Raw genomic sequence first — 13755 nt, forward strand, 5'->3', positions numbered from 1 at the left:
CAAATAGGACGCAGCGATAGGTATATAAAACTGTTTTGTGTGGTATTTATATGTTAGTGCTTTTTGTCCGTTATACAGCGTGCATGTGAGACGGAAAACATGCAGATGTAAGACATCAGTGAGATTTCCTGAGAATTGCTGGGTTTTATAAAGCTTTGTCTCCCTCGTACGGTGGGACTCTGCAAATTCCGCGTGTGGACTTCTTGTTCCTCCGGAACTAAAAGTTCCTATCTTTGTTGCCATACCGGGGCGAAATCATGGGAGGGATGAGGCAGGGGAGAGTGCGTGGAAGGGAGGGAGATTTAATTTAATCCTTATTTAGTTAAGAGATTAAGCGTATTTCTGTTATATTTTGCTTTTTGATCGAGATGGAGTTAGATACAGATATCCAGCCTGTTTCGAAAGGAGGGTTCCATTGCAACTTGTGTGATGTCAGTGTACCAAACAGTAAGTTTTGTCAAGTTTGCGCAGCACCTTCTGTTAATGCACTGTAAACCATTGCTTACAGAGCAGTTTACAGCAGTGGCATGATTGTTTGAGAAACAGAGTTTATTTCATTTTTGTTTAGGCGAATAGATTCAAAAATGTTTTATGGCTGCGAAGGAATCTCACAGCCCGTGTATAATTAAAAGTAAGCGGGTGTATTTGTCCAGCATTTTCAGTAACACTGGGCAGTTCGTGCTTTACTCTTTCTTTAGCCTTTTTAATGCACGTTCGTGTGTTTGAAATGCATGCCCGTGTTTGTTTCGGCGCAAGGCTCCCGTTTCGTTTGTATCTGCACACGTTTCTGCTTATCTAGAGTGTAACGTGTGTGGTTATGCAGGGACAAGCCTTCAGGACCACCTGAAGGGACGTAAGCATCGGAACCTGTGCGCCGTCCGGGACACTCGCCGGACCCAGGTGGAGAACAGCGTGTTTGTCAGCGGGTTCCAAAAGCGGACGTCGCAGCAGCAGATCATGGAATACCTACAACGCTTCGGACCCGTGTCCGAAGTCATCATGGATAAGGACAAGGTGCGTTTTTTAAATAAAATATCCTGACTCTCTGTGGTCATGACCAAAATCTCAGGGTGTTTCTCGAAAAGAGTAGGGGTGTTACCCTGGCGTCCTGGCCACATTTCCTATTGGCCCTTACCAATCAAGGCCTCCTAATAATTCTCATCTCTGAACTGGCCTCATCACTCTGCTCTCCTCCCCACTGAGGGCTGTACTGGGGGGTGTACTGGTGCACTGTGGCTGCTGTCACATCATCCAGGTGGGGGGTGCACATTGGTGGTGGTGGAGGGGAGTGCTTTGAGTGGAGTGTCCAGAAAAAGCGCTATATAAGTGTGAGGAATTATTAATAACTAACTAGTCATCACTTAACATGTCAGTTTAAATAGAAGTTATTACAATGATGTAGTGCAGTCTAGTAACAGGTTAGTTCACGTCCAAGCAAAGGGCATGGAATGCAAGGCTGAGGGAAGAATCTGTTTCTAGGACGGAACCGAGAGTCGACTGTGGGACTGACCTGGTATGGACGTGGCTTGTTGTTTCTCTCCACCTGTGTCTCCCAGGGTGTCTATGCCATCGTGGAGTTCAGCGACAAGCAGGGCCAGCAGGCAGCCCTGTCCCAGCCCCAGCACAGCATGGAGGGCCAAAGGCTGCGCATCAAGCCCAGGGAGAGCAAAGAGTTCAAGTTTGTCCCCAAACGGAAGCAGGACGTCGCCAAGAGCCCCTCGATGAGCCCCGAACTGCTGTCCCATGCCCTCTGTCAGGCCAATTCTGTGAGTCTCTCTCTCTCCTTCCATACCAACCGGGTTCCAGTCCTGCTGGAGCTTTTGTTTATTCGCACTGTCTGAGCTCTTCATGTCTCAGCTGGATTCTGCATCAGGCCACCTTAACATGATTGATCTAAAAGGATCTACAGTATAGTGCTATCTATAGGTACCAGTGTCTGAAACAAGTCTTTTTTGCTGCTCAATTATATTTTGGGTTACACATGTTTGGTGTTCTTTTTTTATCACATGATGTCCCTTAAAATGTACCTTTTACCAATGCAGTTTTCTGGTTGGAAAAAAATGCTAAACCTCTTGCATTTCGATTAACTTTTTTTTTTTGCATGAGATTTCACCAAGAACTTTCTCTTCAATTTCACAAGTGGCGCTGATAGACTGTTATTCCAAAGCTTGTTTAACTCGATTATTAGTGCTTCAGTTTCCCAATTTAGGTTTGACTGTGTTCTGTATATATTCCAGATATTTCTGCTCACTGGCTTTTGACCAAGTGACTGTTCTTTTCCACAGAAGGGATATGTCTCTAATGAATAATAACCACAAGTACACAAGTGTTTAAATAATTACAGGCAGTCATAATAAGCACCATAAACCCAGAGGAATTTCTCAAATTAGGGTCTAGTGTAGACTTAGTGAGAACTGATTACCAATACAAGAGGTATGTTGTTGGACTCTTAACTTGGGAAATTCAGAATCCTAATCATACCTATACATGTGATATTAATTCCGTCTAGTCATTTAATTTTTATTCAGTGCTCATGCATTGTAGCAAGAGGCAGTTAAAATGTTCTGGTGGATAAAGTCAATTCAGACACAGGCTACACTGCCCCCCTTTTCAGCCTGGAAGTGTAAAGGTGTGTAGGTGTCTGTAAATTCTTAAGACTCTTAAGTCTTTGCAACCAATAAGATGGTGATTCCACCAGCACAGAACTGTGCGCTGTAGCACTGGCTGAGAGCTAGACCTCCCAGCTGTTGTAATTCTGATTTGCTTTTTTAAAACATATTCCTAGAATTCTGAAACTATTTTGATCCCTAGTTGTGAGTCAGTTATTCCTCCATCTCTCATAACACCAGGTGAGTGGGCACTGCCAGAGGGGTGATCAGAGTCTACAAAGGGTGTGAGTAAACAGCTCTGGACTGTTTGGGGAGTTGCCAGAGGAAAGGACAAGTTGTTTTTCAGAGGCGTCTCGTGTCAGAAGTGCGGAAGAGTGATGTAAAGAGAGAATTAGTAACCCGGGCCGTGGATTGGCCAGCGAGGAGGAAAAGTGTGTACCGCATGCTGTGCGGATTATTTTGGTGAATGCCGCCTGCGTCTCCAGGCGTCGGTCGGCAGAGACAACTGAGATGGGAGCACATGGGCTGTGAGCTTGTGGTAAGGTATGACGCAGCTCCTGTTTTTCAATCACCAGGCAGCGAGGATCTTTGGGTAGAGCGAGGTGTCACAGTGATGCGTCTTCCCTTTGATCCTCTGAGTATGTTAGTCTCCCAGGCCTCAGACCCTGGTTGCTATGCTGTGCAGAGTTGGTGTGCTGCAGTACAGAGGAGATGAAGCGTTCAAGCCCGGGGCCCTGTTGCATACTTTATACCAGGTGATCTGTCTCTCTGATGGATTGGCGAAGCAGAACGTTCAGCCTCTGGCCTAGTGTTTGCAAAGAGGCTTCTCCATCACTTTTGGTTTGCTCTTTCATCATTGCGTCGCCTCCCTGTTTAAGGAAACGGAGACGTTCTCCAGCGCCAAGTCCCGTTTGCCAGTCCCGTCCCTGCCCAATCTGTCCAACCGCAAAAGAGATACCATGTAAGGGGAAAGTCACTTTAAGAATGGAGCTTATTTGGACTGGCTTACCAGCTCCCTCTGCCTCGGTGCAGACTGCGGCAGGAGATCATTTCTCTGCTTGTCTGCTTGTCCTGGCAGGTGGCAGAGCAGATGCAGATGCTGGTGGACTTGTTTGAGCTGTCGGACAGCGAGCGCAGCACGAGAGAGCTTTTGATTGCGCTGTTGCAGGAGGTCTTCAATGAGTTCTTTCCAGGTACTGCAAGCTCTCTGTCCATGGCTGGGTTTTCCTTGTGGTTACTCGGCGTTGCCGTGGTGTGCTACAGCTTATATTGTGTTTTACTATAACACCATATGCTTTATTGGGAATTATACTGTTTCATCTCTTCCTGTGACATGTAATCATGAATAATGATCCGATCTGTTTTTTTAACTCCAGCTTTAACTGTGCACTATGATACAAGGAAGTACATGCAACAAGTCTTGAAAACCGGCATTCTTTGAATGCACCAGTTCATTCAAGCATAGTAGGACCAAAATCTTTCCATTACAGCTATTCTCATTACTAGCAGATATGCTTGCTGCTTCAACCATGTCTGTATTATAGTTTTTAGTTTGTGTTTGGAAATGCACTTTGGCCTACTGTATTCAGAAAAGGTCCAGATTTATAGTAAATTTCAGTTACCCATTTTGAGAATTTCCCTTTTCACATCTGAAAAATACAAAGTAGGAATTAGTTTGAAAAGAAGATTGGACAGTCTTGGTCCTGGAGAGCCTCAATCCAGCAGGCTTAAACGTTCAACCTTAGTTTGTCGGTTTTCAAACTCTAGTAACAATTTTGTTTTGGCTGCTTACCTAGGTGGTTTGTTCAAATAAGTTTTTCTAGATCTTGTGAAATGAACATGCCAACACCCCGGAGATCTATTAGAATAATGTCAGCTGACGGTTAACTGAACCATTGATCCAAACTCAAGTGTTTCAGGTCTTTAGAAATTGATGATTGAAGGATGATCTGTGATGATCTAACTTGTGTCCAGGCCACACCTATTTATATCTGAAACTCTTGCTCTTTAAAAGGTGATTTCTGGAACTCTGACTATAAAACTCTGTCACCATGATGTTACAGACAATAATCCACTCTGGATGCATTTCTCTCTCAGAGTGTAAGATCCTGGCCTTCGGCTCGTCTGTGAACACTTTTGATATCCACTCCTGTGATTTGGACCTCTTTCTGGATCTGGAGAACACCAAGACCTTCCAAGCCAGAGCCAAGAACTCCGCAGAGCAGGTATCAACGCTATCCATTCTGCATGCAGAGATCAGTTGTGAGACGGTTGAAAGAAGTTGTGCTTCAAAGCAGCGCAGTGCTTCCTTATGTTGTACACCTGCTTTGCACAAAAGCATTCCTTTTACAGTAAGAATTACTAGAAATGACAGTAATAGTCATTTAGCAACTGCTTTTTATTCCAGAGCAGTTTATGTGATGAACTATGTAGGATGAACTCACTGCAGTAGTCACTGATAGGACCTAAGAATTATGAGGGAACCGCACTGAACCCTCTACCTCTGGCGTTTGTAAAAAAAAATTCATACTCGAGCACCATTATGAATTACTGCCCCTGCTTATATATGGCCTAGCCAGCAGCCATATCACTCAGCAGCTCACAACTGGCAGCCCCACTGAAGCTACGCAGGTGTGAGCCTGGTCAGTATCTGGATGGGAGACTCCTAGGAAAAACTAAGGTTGCTGCTGGAAGAGGTGTTAGTGGGGCCAGCAGGGGGCGCTCACCCTGCGGTCTATGTGGGTCCTAATGCCCCAGTATAGTGATGGGGACACTACACTGTAAAAAGGTGCCGTCCTTTGGATGAGACATAGAATGGAGGTCCTGACTCTGTGGTCATTAAAAAAATCCTAGGGTGTTTCTTGAAAAGAGTAGGGGTGTTACCCCAGTTTCCTGGCCAAATGTCCCCCTGTCCTTTACCAATCATGGTCTCCTAATAATCCCCGTCTCTGAACTGGCTTCATCACTCTGCTCTCCTCCCCACTGAGATCTGGTGTGTGGGGAGAGTTTTGGCGCATCATCCACACTGGTGGTGGTGGAGGGGATCTGTACAGTGCTTTGAGTGGAGTGTAAGCAATTATTAATTATTATTATACCTTTGTCCTCTTCGCCAGGCTGGAGAGGGACAGTGGGAAGACGCACGCTCCGAGGACTCCATCCTGTCGGACATCGATCTGGCCACGGCCTCCCCCGCGGAGGTCCTGGATCTGGTGGCTACCGTGCTGCGGAAGTGCGTCCCTGGGGTGCACAAGGTGCAGGCGGTGAGCTCGGCGCGGTGCCCCGTCGTCAAGTTCACCCATCGAGACCTGGGGCTGCAGGGAGACATCTCCATCAACAACAGGTCAGCTGGAGGGCTTGGACTCACCCTGAGGTGGGCCCAGGATAACAGCATCGTGGGAGACGGCGCTATGTTAAACGTTGCAATATTAATACATTGTCTTTGAGTGATCATTGGGATGTGCTGTCTTTGCTCAGAAGTGCCACTGTCCTGAAGTTTAATAGGTGACTTAAATCCCTCATAGGTAAAAGATCTGGAGGAAAGCCTGTTCATTGGTGACCTAATTGACCAATTAAGTCTATTATTGATTAAATTAAGTTGTTAGGAGATCAGGCTGTGCCAGTGCCAGAAGACCTGATGGCTCTGCATTAACAACAGAGAAGACCCAGCTGTTCAACGTTGGTACCTGACTATCATTGACGATGGTCCAGTCCGTGGCAGCAGTACTCTTTATTTTTTCTTCTGAAGCACTCATCTCAGTTTCATTCTTGGCACCGTCCAGAATTTCTCCAGAAGGGCCAAGAAACCTACATCACCATCATGTCTGCCAGGAACAGCATTTTATTCAAGGCCTGCACCTCTTAATCCTTAAACGTAAAAGGATCTTTCAGAAACGTGCAGTCCTTGAACAAGTGACTTATCTGTCATCTCTTGTTGTGATATTGTGAGCAACTTTCCATACAAGTCATGGAATGCATCTGGTCCTCAAACTGCATAAACATACCATCGTTAGAGTGATGCTCTTAACAGTATCTTGGTTGATTCAAATGAATCACTTTCCACTTTTCCTATGCATTTCTTCTCTTAATGTGCATGCCTAAAGCCTTCCAGACATGCTCAGCAGTAGCAGCTGTATTTCTGGGTCTTCTGCCTGTGTCCTGGCTTGTTTAATGGGCATGTGTTTAATTGGTCCTAATAGCTCTGGGCATTTCTGGCTGCTTCAAGAAGACACAGTACATTATGAGGTTTTGTAGCTCTGCAGTAAGAGCTAAAAATAGCAGACTGGACAAAACCTGGGGCTGTGTGACATCTCCTCTTCGCTGTTCTCTCCCTCAGGCTGGCTGTCAGAAACACCCGATTCCTCCAGCTGTGCTGCTCACTGGACAAGAGGCTCAGGCCCCTGGTGTACACCATCAGGTACTGGGCAAAGCAGAAGCAGCTGGCAGGTAAGGCGCTGGCTGGTGCTTTTGTTTTTAGGCATGACAGTGACATCATCATGATGTTTCCTGCAAAAGGAAATAAATAACCTAAAAAAAGCCTGGTGGGATTTTGCAGAGGTAGTGCGAAGAGCAGTAGGTGAAATCATTCTAAGTGTTTTAAGTGCTGACAACATAAATAATGCATGGACCTTTTTTTGCAGTTTGTAAACAAGATCATAAATGTTCTTTGCAGTTGCTCGAGAGGTTGCTTTGTGGATTATGCTGTTTCCTTTAAAATAGTGGAATTTTTTAACTTTTCAGTTTTCATTGAAAGTTAGATGGAGCCACATGTATAGGAGTGTTTGGTCAGTGTGCCCTGCTTTCATCCAGAAGTACTGTACCTGTCTGCAGCAGGACAACTGTGATCTCCTGTAAGCTTCCAGTCTGTTAGTCAAATCGACCAGCAGGGGGAGACAGATCATTTTGATTCCCTTCGCTTTGTGGTTTATAAAACCTGCCCAGGAGTTGGTGAGCACGCTTTTTTGCTTCTATATATTATTTTTTTGGACACACTACCTGATAAAATTAGCTTCATTACCATCTTATCTCACCAATGCCCAGTCAGGCTCTTTGGTTCCATTTGGCAGAATCGTGCAGAGAATAGAGCAAATCTTAAATCATCAGCTGCTTATTGGCGTAATGGAACCAGCTGAACAGCTTCTCCCAGCTCTTCAGAAGCTGACTTGAAGGGCCAGGAAGCCTGCAGAGATACCAGCCCTCCAGGACCTGGGCTGCCCTATATGAATGTTTTTCAAATATCCATGGGATGCCGTGGTATTTTAGTTTTTGTGAATGTTGTTGCAGTTTGATTAGCAGTTATTGATGACCTCAAACTTTTTTTTTTGCTCATTACTCCTTATTTAATCATTTCTGAACTCCAGAAGTCTGAAGAATTTGACTAGGAGGTTTGCGACTTTCCAGAGAACCCAGAGCAGGCGTGGACGTCCAGTGAGGTGAATAATGAAGTGGGTCAGGGCTGAGGTTTTCCCAGGTCCATCAACTGCTGCTTCTCACTCCAACCCGGCTCCGTTACTTCACTGAAGACTTGCAGTCAAGAGCAAGTGGCCTGATTGGAATACGTGCCACTATCTGGCATAGGTTTAAGATTTGAACTTACTCGTGCAATACAGCAGTTAAACGGCTCCCTCCCAACACGCGAGAGAGCCGAAAGCGGTCCGACTGTTCAAACGAATCAATTATTAAACCGACGAAGGGGTTCGCCTTTCTAAGCGAGAGCTCGGCTGGAGCTCAGAGCAGCCGGTGTGTGGTCCGGCAGGCCCAGGACGGCGATCCCCCTGGATCAGAGAGTTGCAACCGGATCCATTTCCTGTGTCATCCCCGGATTTCTTGTTGTGTCCTTCTGCAGGAAACCCTTTCGGTGGAGGGCCCCTGCTCAATAACTACGCCCTGACCCTGCTGGTGATGTTCTTCCTTCAGAACCGGGATCCTCCCGTTCTCCCGGCTGTCCGTCTCCTGAGCGCAGCCGCCGGTACGTCCAGGCTGACCCCCGGCCATTCTTCTTACCTGCTCCGGACAGGGGCTCTGTGAGACGCTGGTGCCATTAATACCAGCTCTGGTAAAGACCCAGGCTGACCCTGGCACCTGTGGTATGACTGGCGGTCTGTGTGGGTCCTAATGCCCAAGTATAGTGATGGGGACACTATACTGTGAAAGGGCGCCGTCCTTCAGATGAGACAAAACCGAGGTCCTGACTCTGGTCATTAAAAATCCCAGGGCGTTTCTCGAAAAGAGTAGAGGTGTTACCCTGGCATCCTGGCCAAATTTCCCATTGGCCCTTACCACTCACGGCCTCCTAATAATCCCCATCTCTGAACTGGCTTCATCACTCTGCTCTCCTCCCCACTGATAGTTCAGAAGTGAAAGGAGTGTAAGTGTAAGGGAATATTATTGTGGATGGATGTCCTGTATTTTTCCTTTGAATGAACTGTTTAAGGTCTTACAGGTATTTCCGTTGTGTTACCGTGCTCATGTGGGCTCCCCTCGATGTGCTGTTTGAAAGCTTGTGGTCTCTGCTCGACTCGTTTCCTTTCAGTCCCTTGATTGTCGCTGGTGTAGTGGCTGATGTGAATGCTAGTCTGCTGATCCCTCTTCATCGTTTCTAACTTTCCTAGGCGAGGCTGACAAATGCATCACCGAAGGCTGGGATTGTACTTTTCCTAATGACCCCTCCATGCTGCCTCCTAGCGAAAACACAGAGGATCTCTGTAAGTGGAAGATTTTGCAGTTTGGCTTCCGCTAAATATCAGGTCTATCCTAGACCTGATTTATTGGCCTTAAGCATTATAACCAGTGATGGACAGCTATACGTGTGTCTTAATCTGATCATTTGAGCTTTCCAATGCTTATGATCTCATTTGAGCAAAATGAACTCTCCATTGCAGGTTCCCTGTTGGCTTGCTTCTTCAACTTCTACAGCCAGTTTGACTTTGCTGGTTCCGTCATCTCCCTGCGTGAAGGCCGGGCTCTCCCAATCACGGGCTTCCTCAGTGCGGAGGAGGAAGCAGAGGGCTCTGCTGCCAGGGCTGGCCCCAGACTGGGGCCCATGACCGTGCTGGACCCCTTTGAGCTTTCCCACAACGTCGCGGGCAACCTGAACGAGCGCACCGAGAGGAGCTTCCGCCAGGAGTGCCAGGAGGCGGCCAAGTACTGCCGCAGCCTGCAGTACCAGCGCAAGTCCGCCAAGGGCAAGGTGTGGGGCGTGGTCCGGCTCTTCACGCCCCGCGGAGCTTCCGAAGGGGCCCCGGCGGGCGGCGGGGGCGCCGGGAAGGACCTCGTCATCAGCATCCCCTTCCGACCGGCCTCGCTGCCCGAGGCTCTCCGCAACCAGCTGCAGGACGCCGGCGACCGCTTCCGCCATCTGTGGTTCGGCAAAGTGTGCCAGGCTGTTGGGCGCGTGTTTGAGGGCGTGCTCGCGTGCGGCGTGCTCCGTTCCGGCGCGGAGGGAGCCAGGGGGGAAGAGGGGCCTACCGGGGTGGGGGGCAGAAACGAAATGGGTGAGCAGGTTAGTGACCCCGAGGTGGTAAAGCAGGACGCCCCCGCTGTCTGCAAAGAGGAAGAGGAGGGGGGGGAGGCGAGGGAGGGGGCCGCGAATGGAACGGAGATGAACAACAACAACAACGGCTGCGGAGAGACTTGTGTTTCTCCCCCCGGTAGCGACAGCAGCCCCCACGCCAAATGCCAACAGGGCACCAAACGGCCACTCCTTTCCCAGGAGGGCTCGCCGCCCCCGGGCACTGCCAAGAGGCCGCGCTGGGACCCTGCGGACGCGTTGGCGGTGCTGAACTGGCGCTGCCAGGTGTGGCACAAGGTCTGGGCCAGGCGCAGGAAAGTGCGGCGAGAGCTGCTGAAGAGCGCGCCGGCGGACGGGCAGCCAGAGGGGGGCGGCGTGGAGCTGGAGACCCAGGTGACGGAGCGCATCGCGCAGGAGGAGGGGGGCGGGGCGCGGGGGGCGGCGGCGGCAGCGCTGCTGGAGTTCGGGGTGGAGGTGGGGCTGCTGGGGGGCACGGAAGATACGAGGGCTGTCCTCCGGTTCACCCCCGAGGAGGACGCCAGTGGCCTGTTCCAGGACTTGTTCCACTTCCTAGAGTCCTTCCTGCCCAGGATGACGGAGAAGCTCCTGGAAAGGGCTGAGTAGAGGAAGGGAGGAGAGTGGAGATGCGGCTAAGGTACGCCCCCTGGTGGAGAGGCATGGGGGTGGGCATTTTTGGCTGCAGGGGAACCAGATGTCCCTGTACCAAAGATTTCACTGTTTGTAGGAGAAATGGCATTTTCTTCTGACTCTCCTTTTCCATCCGTGAAAGAGATACGATTAGAGTCCATCTTTGTTCTCAATAATATTTCTAAAAACTGGAGTGGGAAAAACTGAGCAGCTCTTGCTGATACATTGGAGGGTGTGGTTTAGAACTTGTCTAGCTGAGCCTTTTCACCTTGCAGTCATGGTTTTTGTAATTCCTTGTTTTTAGTGTTTTTAGAGGTGGTGTTTTTGTATGCTTTAGTCCCAAAGCATGCATTTTTATCCCAATTCATTTTTCGTAAATAGGAATATTTGGCAATTTCGTGCTGGTCTAGGGTTTTGCTGTCTATTGATCCAAAGACCGCTTAAACACTTCTGTTGATCTCTACAAATCGATCTCCAGCATGTGCCAAGGTAGTTTGTGAAGAGGTTACTTCTTTCTCTGTCCCCAACACCTGTACCTGCCTTTATCCCAGATGTTACCTCTAGCACTGTTATGCTCTCTGTGCAGAGCCTCAGCAAGGATCTAGGATTGTTAAGGTTTTTTTTCCTTCTGATCTTTAGGATTCTTCTTTAACTCTGCCATCTTGCATAAAACATTTTTGTAACTTGATTGAAATCTATTTTTACATGAAGCTGTCAATAAATGGCACCAGTGTGTCTCGGGTTCTAAAAAAAAGGGTGTAATTGTCTCCTTTCTTGCATGAAAATTGTTGATTAATTTGTGCCTGAGTGATCTATATTTGCAGGTATCTCAGAATTGATAAGAATAAGGGTCGTGTGAGTTTACAGTTTGGAGGTATAACAACCTATTCAACAGAATCCTGAATCTCAGAGTCCTGGAAATCTGGGGTTCATTACCCCGGCCTTTTCCTTTTTGATCAAATGGAAAGCGTTACACGGTGTCTTGTTAATTGCCTCACTTCAGATTTCGAATGTCTGTGTGTAAGGAAGGAAAATAGCAGAAAAGGCGTTCTGCGCGAATGAATTGGAAAAATGACCATCTGCATCTGCAGTCTGATTTGATTGGCAAGCTCCCTTTTCCTGCAGACCATACCAGCATGCATATACAGTACAACATTACTCTCCATACAGGAAACCGACTGGGTCTGCAAGTCGTCTCTTTTCCAGCTCTGCTCAGAAAAGAGGAAATCCATTGTAAGGGAAAACGTAAGAAGACTACAAGTATTGCAACTCTGCGTAGCTGTGAAATCGTGACTTAAGGAGCCGCAACATAGGAGTAGGTGATCTTTATTGTAGATCCTATGAGCCGGTTCAGTGAGACGCTGACATTTATTACCTCTCGGCACACTAGCAGCCTTTTTCAGATTTCACATAGGTCTGGTCTCAGGGGGCCAGTCTTCAAAAACCAGGGCTTTGCCCATTTCTGCACTCTTCTCTGTGACGTGGAGCTTGAGGACTGATGGCCATTGAGCACCTCTGAGGGACGGCACTACCACAGTTATGCTAGTGCACATATGTAATTGCACAATGCCCACAGGCCCCATTATTTGTTGACTTAAACTGAGGTTTGCCATTTGTGCTATATGACAAGGTACTTAATGGCTCATTATTTTCCTCTAGATTATCTCACAGGTGCTGGTGCTGGAGGAAAGGGAGATGGGTCGTTCAGGTTTTGCGTACTTAAGTGCATTAGCATGGGCTCAAATAGACTGCTGTCTTACCCGCCCCGCTAATTTGCAAGATAGTGGCAGTGGAACATTTGTCAAATGCACTCAAAGAGCATCCTACACACAAACACTTGACGGCCGGCTTTATTTGAACCTCTGCTGGTGGCGAGAATATAAAAAAGGCAATAAATGTGGAGCCCACGGTAGGCAACGGCCAGGCTGAAACATGAGTTGCACATCAGTTATCAACTGAATTATAAATAAGGTAAAACACAAAGGTTACGCAAGTCTGGAGAAATGAGCCCCTATTCATTTTGTTGTCCAATTACTAAATCTTGTGGGTTTAATTAAGAAATCGAACAGGCTCAGTAAGTTTAGAGGGAATGGGAAAAAGAAAACGATTCTAGCCCTTTTTTTCTATGGTGTAAGGGATTTGATTAAAGCGTTTTCATCACAATGCCATATAGATGCATTGAGGTTGCTTGCAAGCGTGAGGGGCTCCCGTTGATGTGTTGATCGGCAGTGCATCAGAAGGGATTGTGTCTTGTCCCATCAGCTTTCCCTCCTTTCCTGCTTTCTCCTGGTGTCGTTTGGGCTGTATAGCCAACACAAGAAATGGAACTGGCTCAGCAGAGAGAGGGGAGCAGAGCTCGAAAAGGAACAGAAAACTCTCGAGTGCGTTGTCAGAGCCCGGGCCGATTCTGGCGCCCGTCACCTACAAGATGGATACTTCACTGTGACAATTCATAATTGCCTGGAATCACTGCAGGTGACAGGAGGCGAGCCGAGTGTGAAATGTACCGGAGCTCCAGCAGTTTCCCCGGATCGCCGGGGGCCTCCAGCTCGCGCCTGGGTTTGTGTGCGTTTCATCCGTCTAATCTGGTTTGAATTATGCGGTCTGTCAGCGAGAAATCATTCCTCATCGCAGGCTCAGGACGGGCTAAATTGCTGCGGTAATGACGCCCCGCACCCCGCTGTACTGGCAGCGAGGTCAGGGCTGCAGCAGATCCATGCTTTCGAGTTCTGTCCTGCTTTTGAGGTAGTGTGGCCGTTCTCGGACGTCTCTGTGCAACACAGTTTCCAGTGGGTTCCGATACTAGAACCTGGCTAGTCCTGATGTTCCTTGAAGACAATCTTCTCTGGGCTGATCACAGACCTCTGACTCGGAGACAAACTTACTGGAGAAGCAGTAATCCTTTACACTTAATAATCAGTTTATTTTACACTTTACACTCTCTTTCTAGGTCCTAGGATATGGATGTCCAGTCTGGGGCACCCCTGGCCA

At 47.9% G+C, this 13755-nt stretch overlaps 1 protein-coding gene across 1 annotated transcript; it reads left to right on the forward strand.

The window, feature by feature from the left end:
- The first annotated feature begins 255 nt into the window (after positions 1-255).
- On the forward strand, positions 256-11520 carry tut1 (terminal uridylyl transferase 1, U6 snRNA-specific). Its single transcript, XM_088906466.1, has 10 exons — positions 256-447; positions 824-1014; positions 1557-1766; positions 3688-3802; positions 4707-4834; positions 5723-5949; positions 6943-7052; positions 8452-8574; positions 9218-9310; positions 9488-11520. Exons 1-10 carry the CDS (start codon positions 369-371, stop codon positions 10738-10740), a joined length of 2529 nt encoding a protein of 842 aa, XP_088762592.1. The 5' UTR covers positions 256-368; the 3' UTR covers positions 10741-11520.
- The last annotated feature ends 2235 nt before the right edge of the window (positions 11521-13755 follow it).

The sequence above is a fragment of the Atractosteus spatula genome, chromosome 26 (assembly GCF_055471065.1).
Source record: "Atractosteus spatula isolate fAtrSpa1 chromosome 26, fAtrSpa1.hap1, whole genome shotgun sequence".
NCBI classification, from domain to species: Eukaryota; Metazoa; Chordata; class Actinopteri; order Semionotiformes; family Lepisosteidae; genus Atractosteus; species Atractosteus spatula.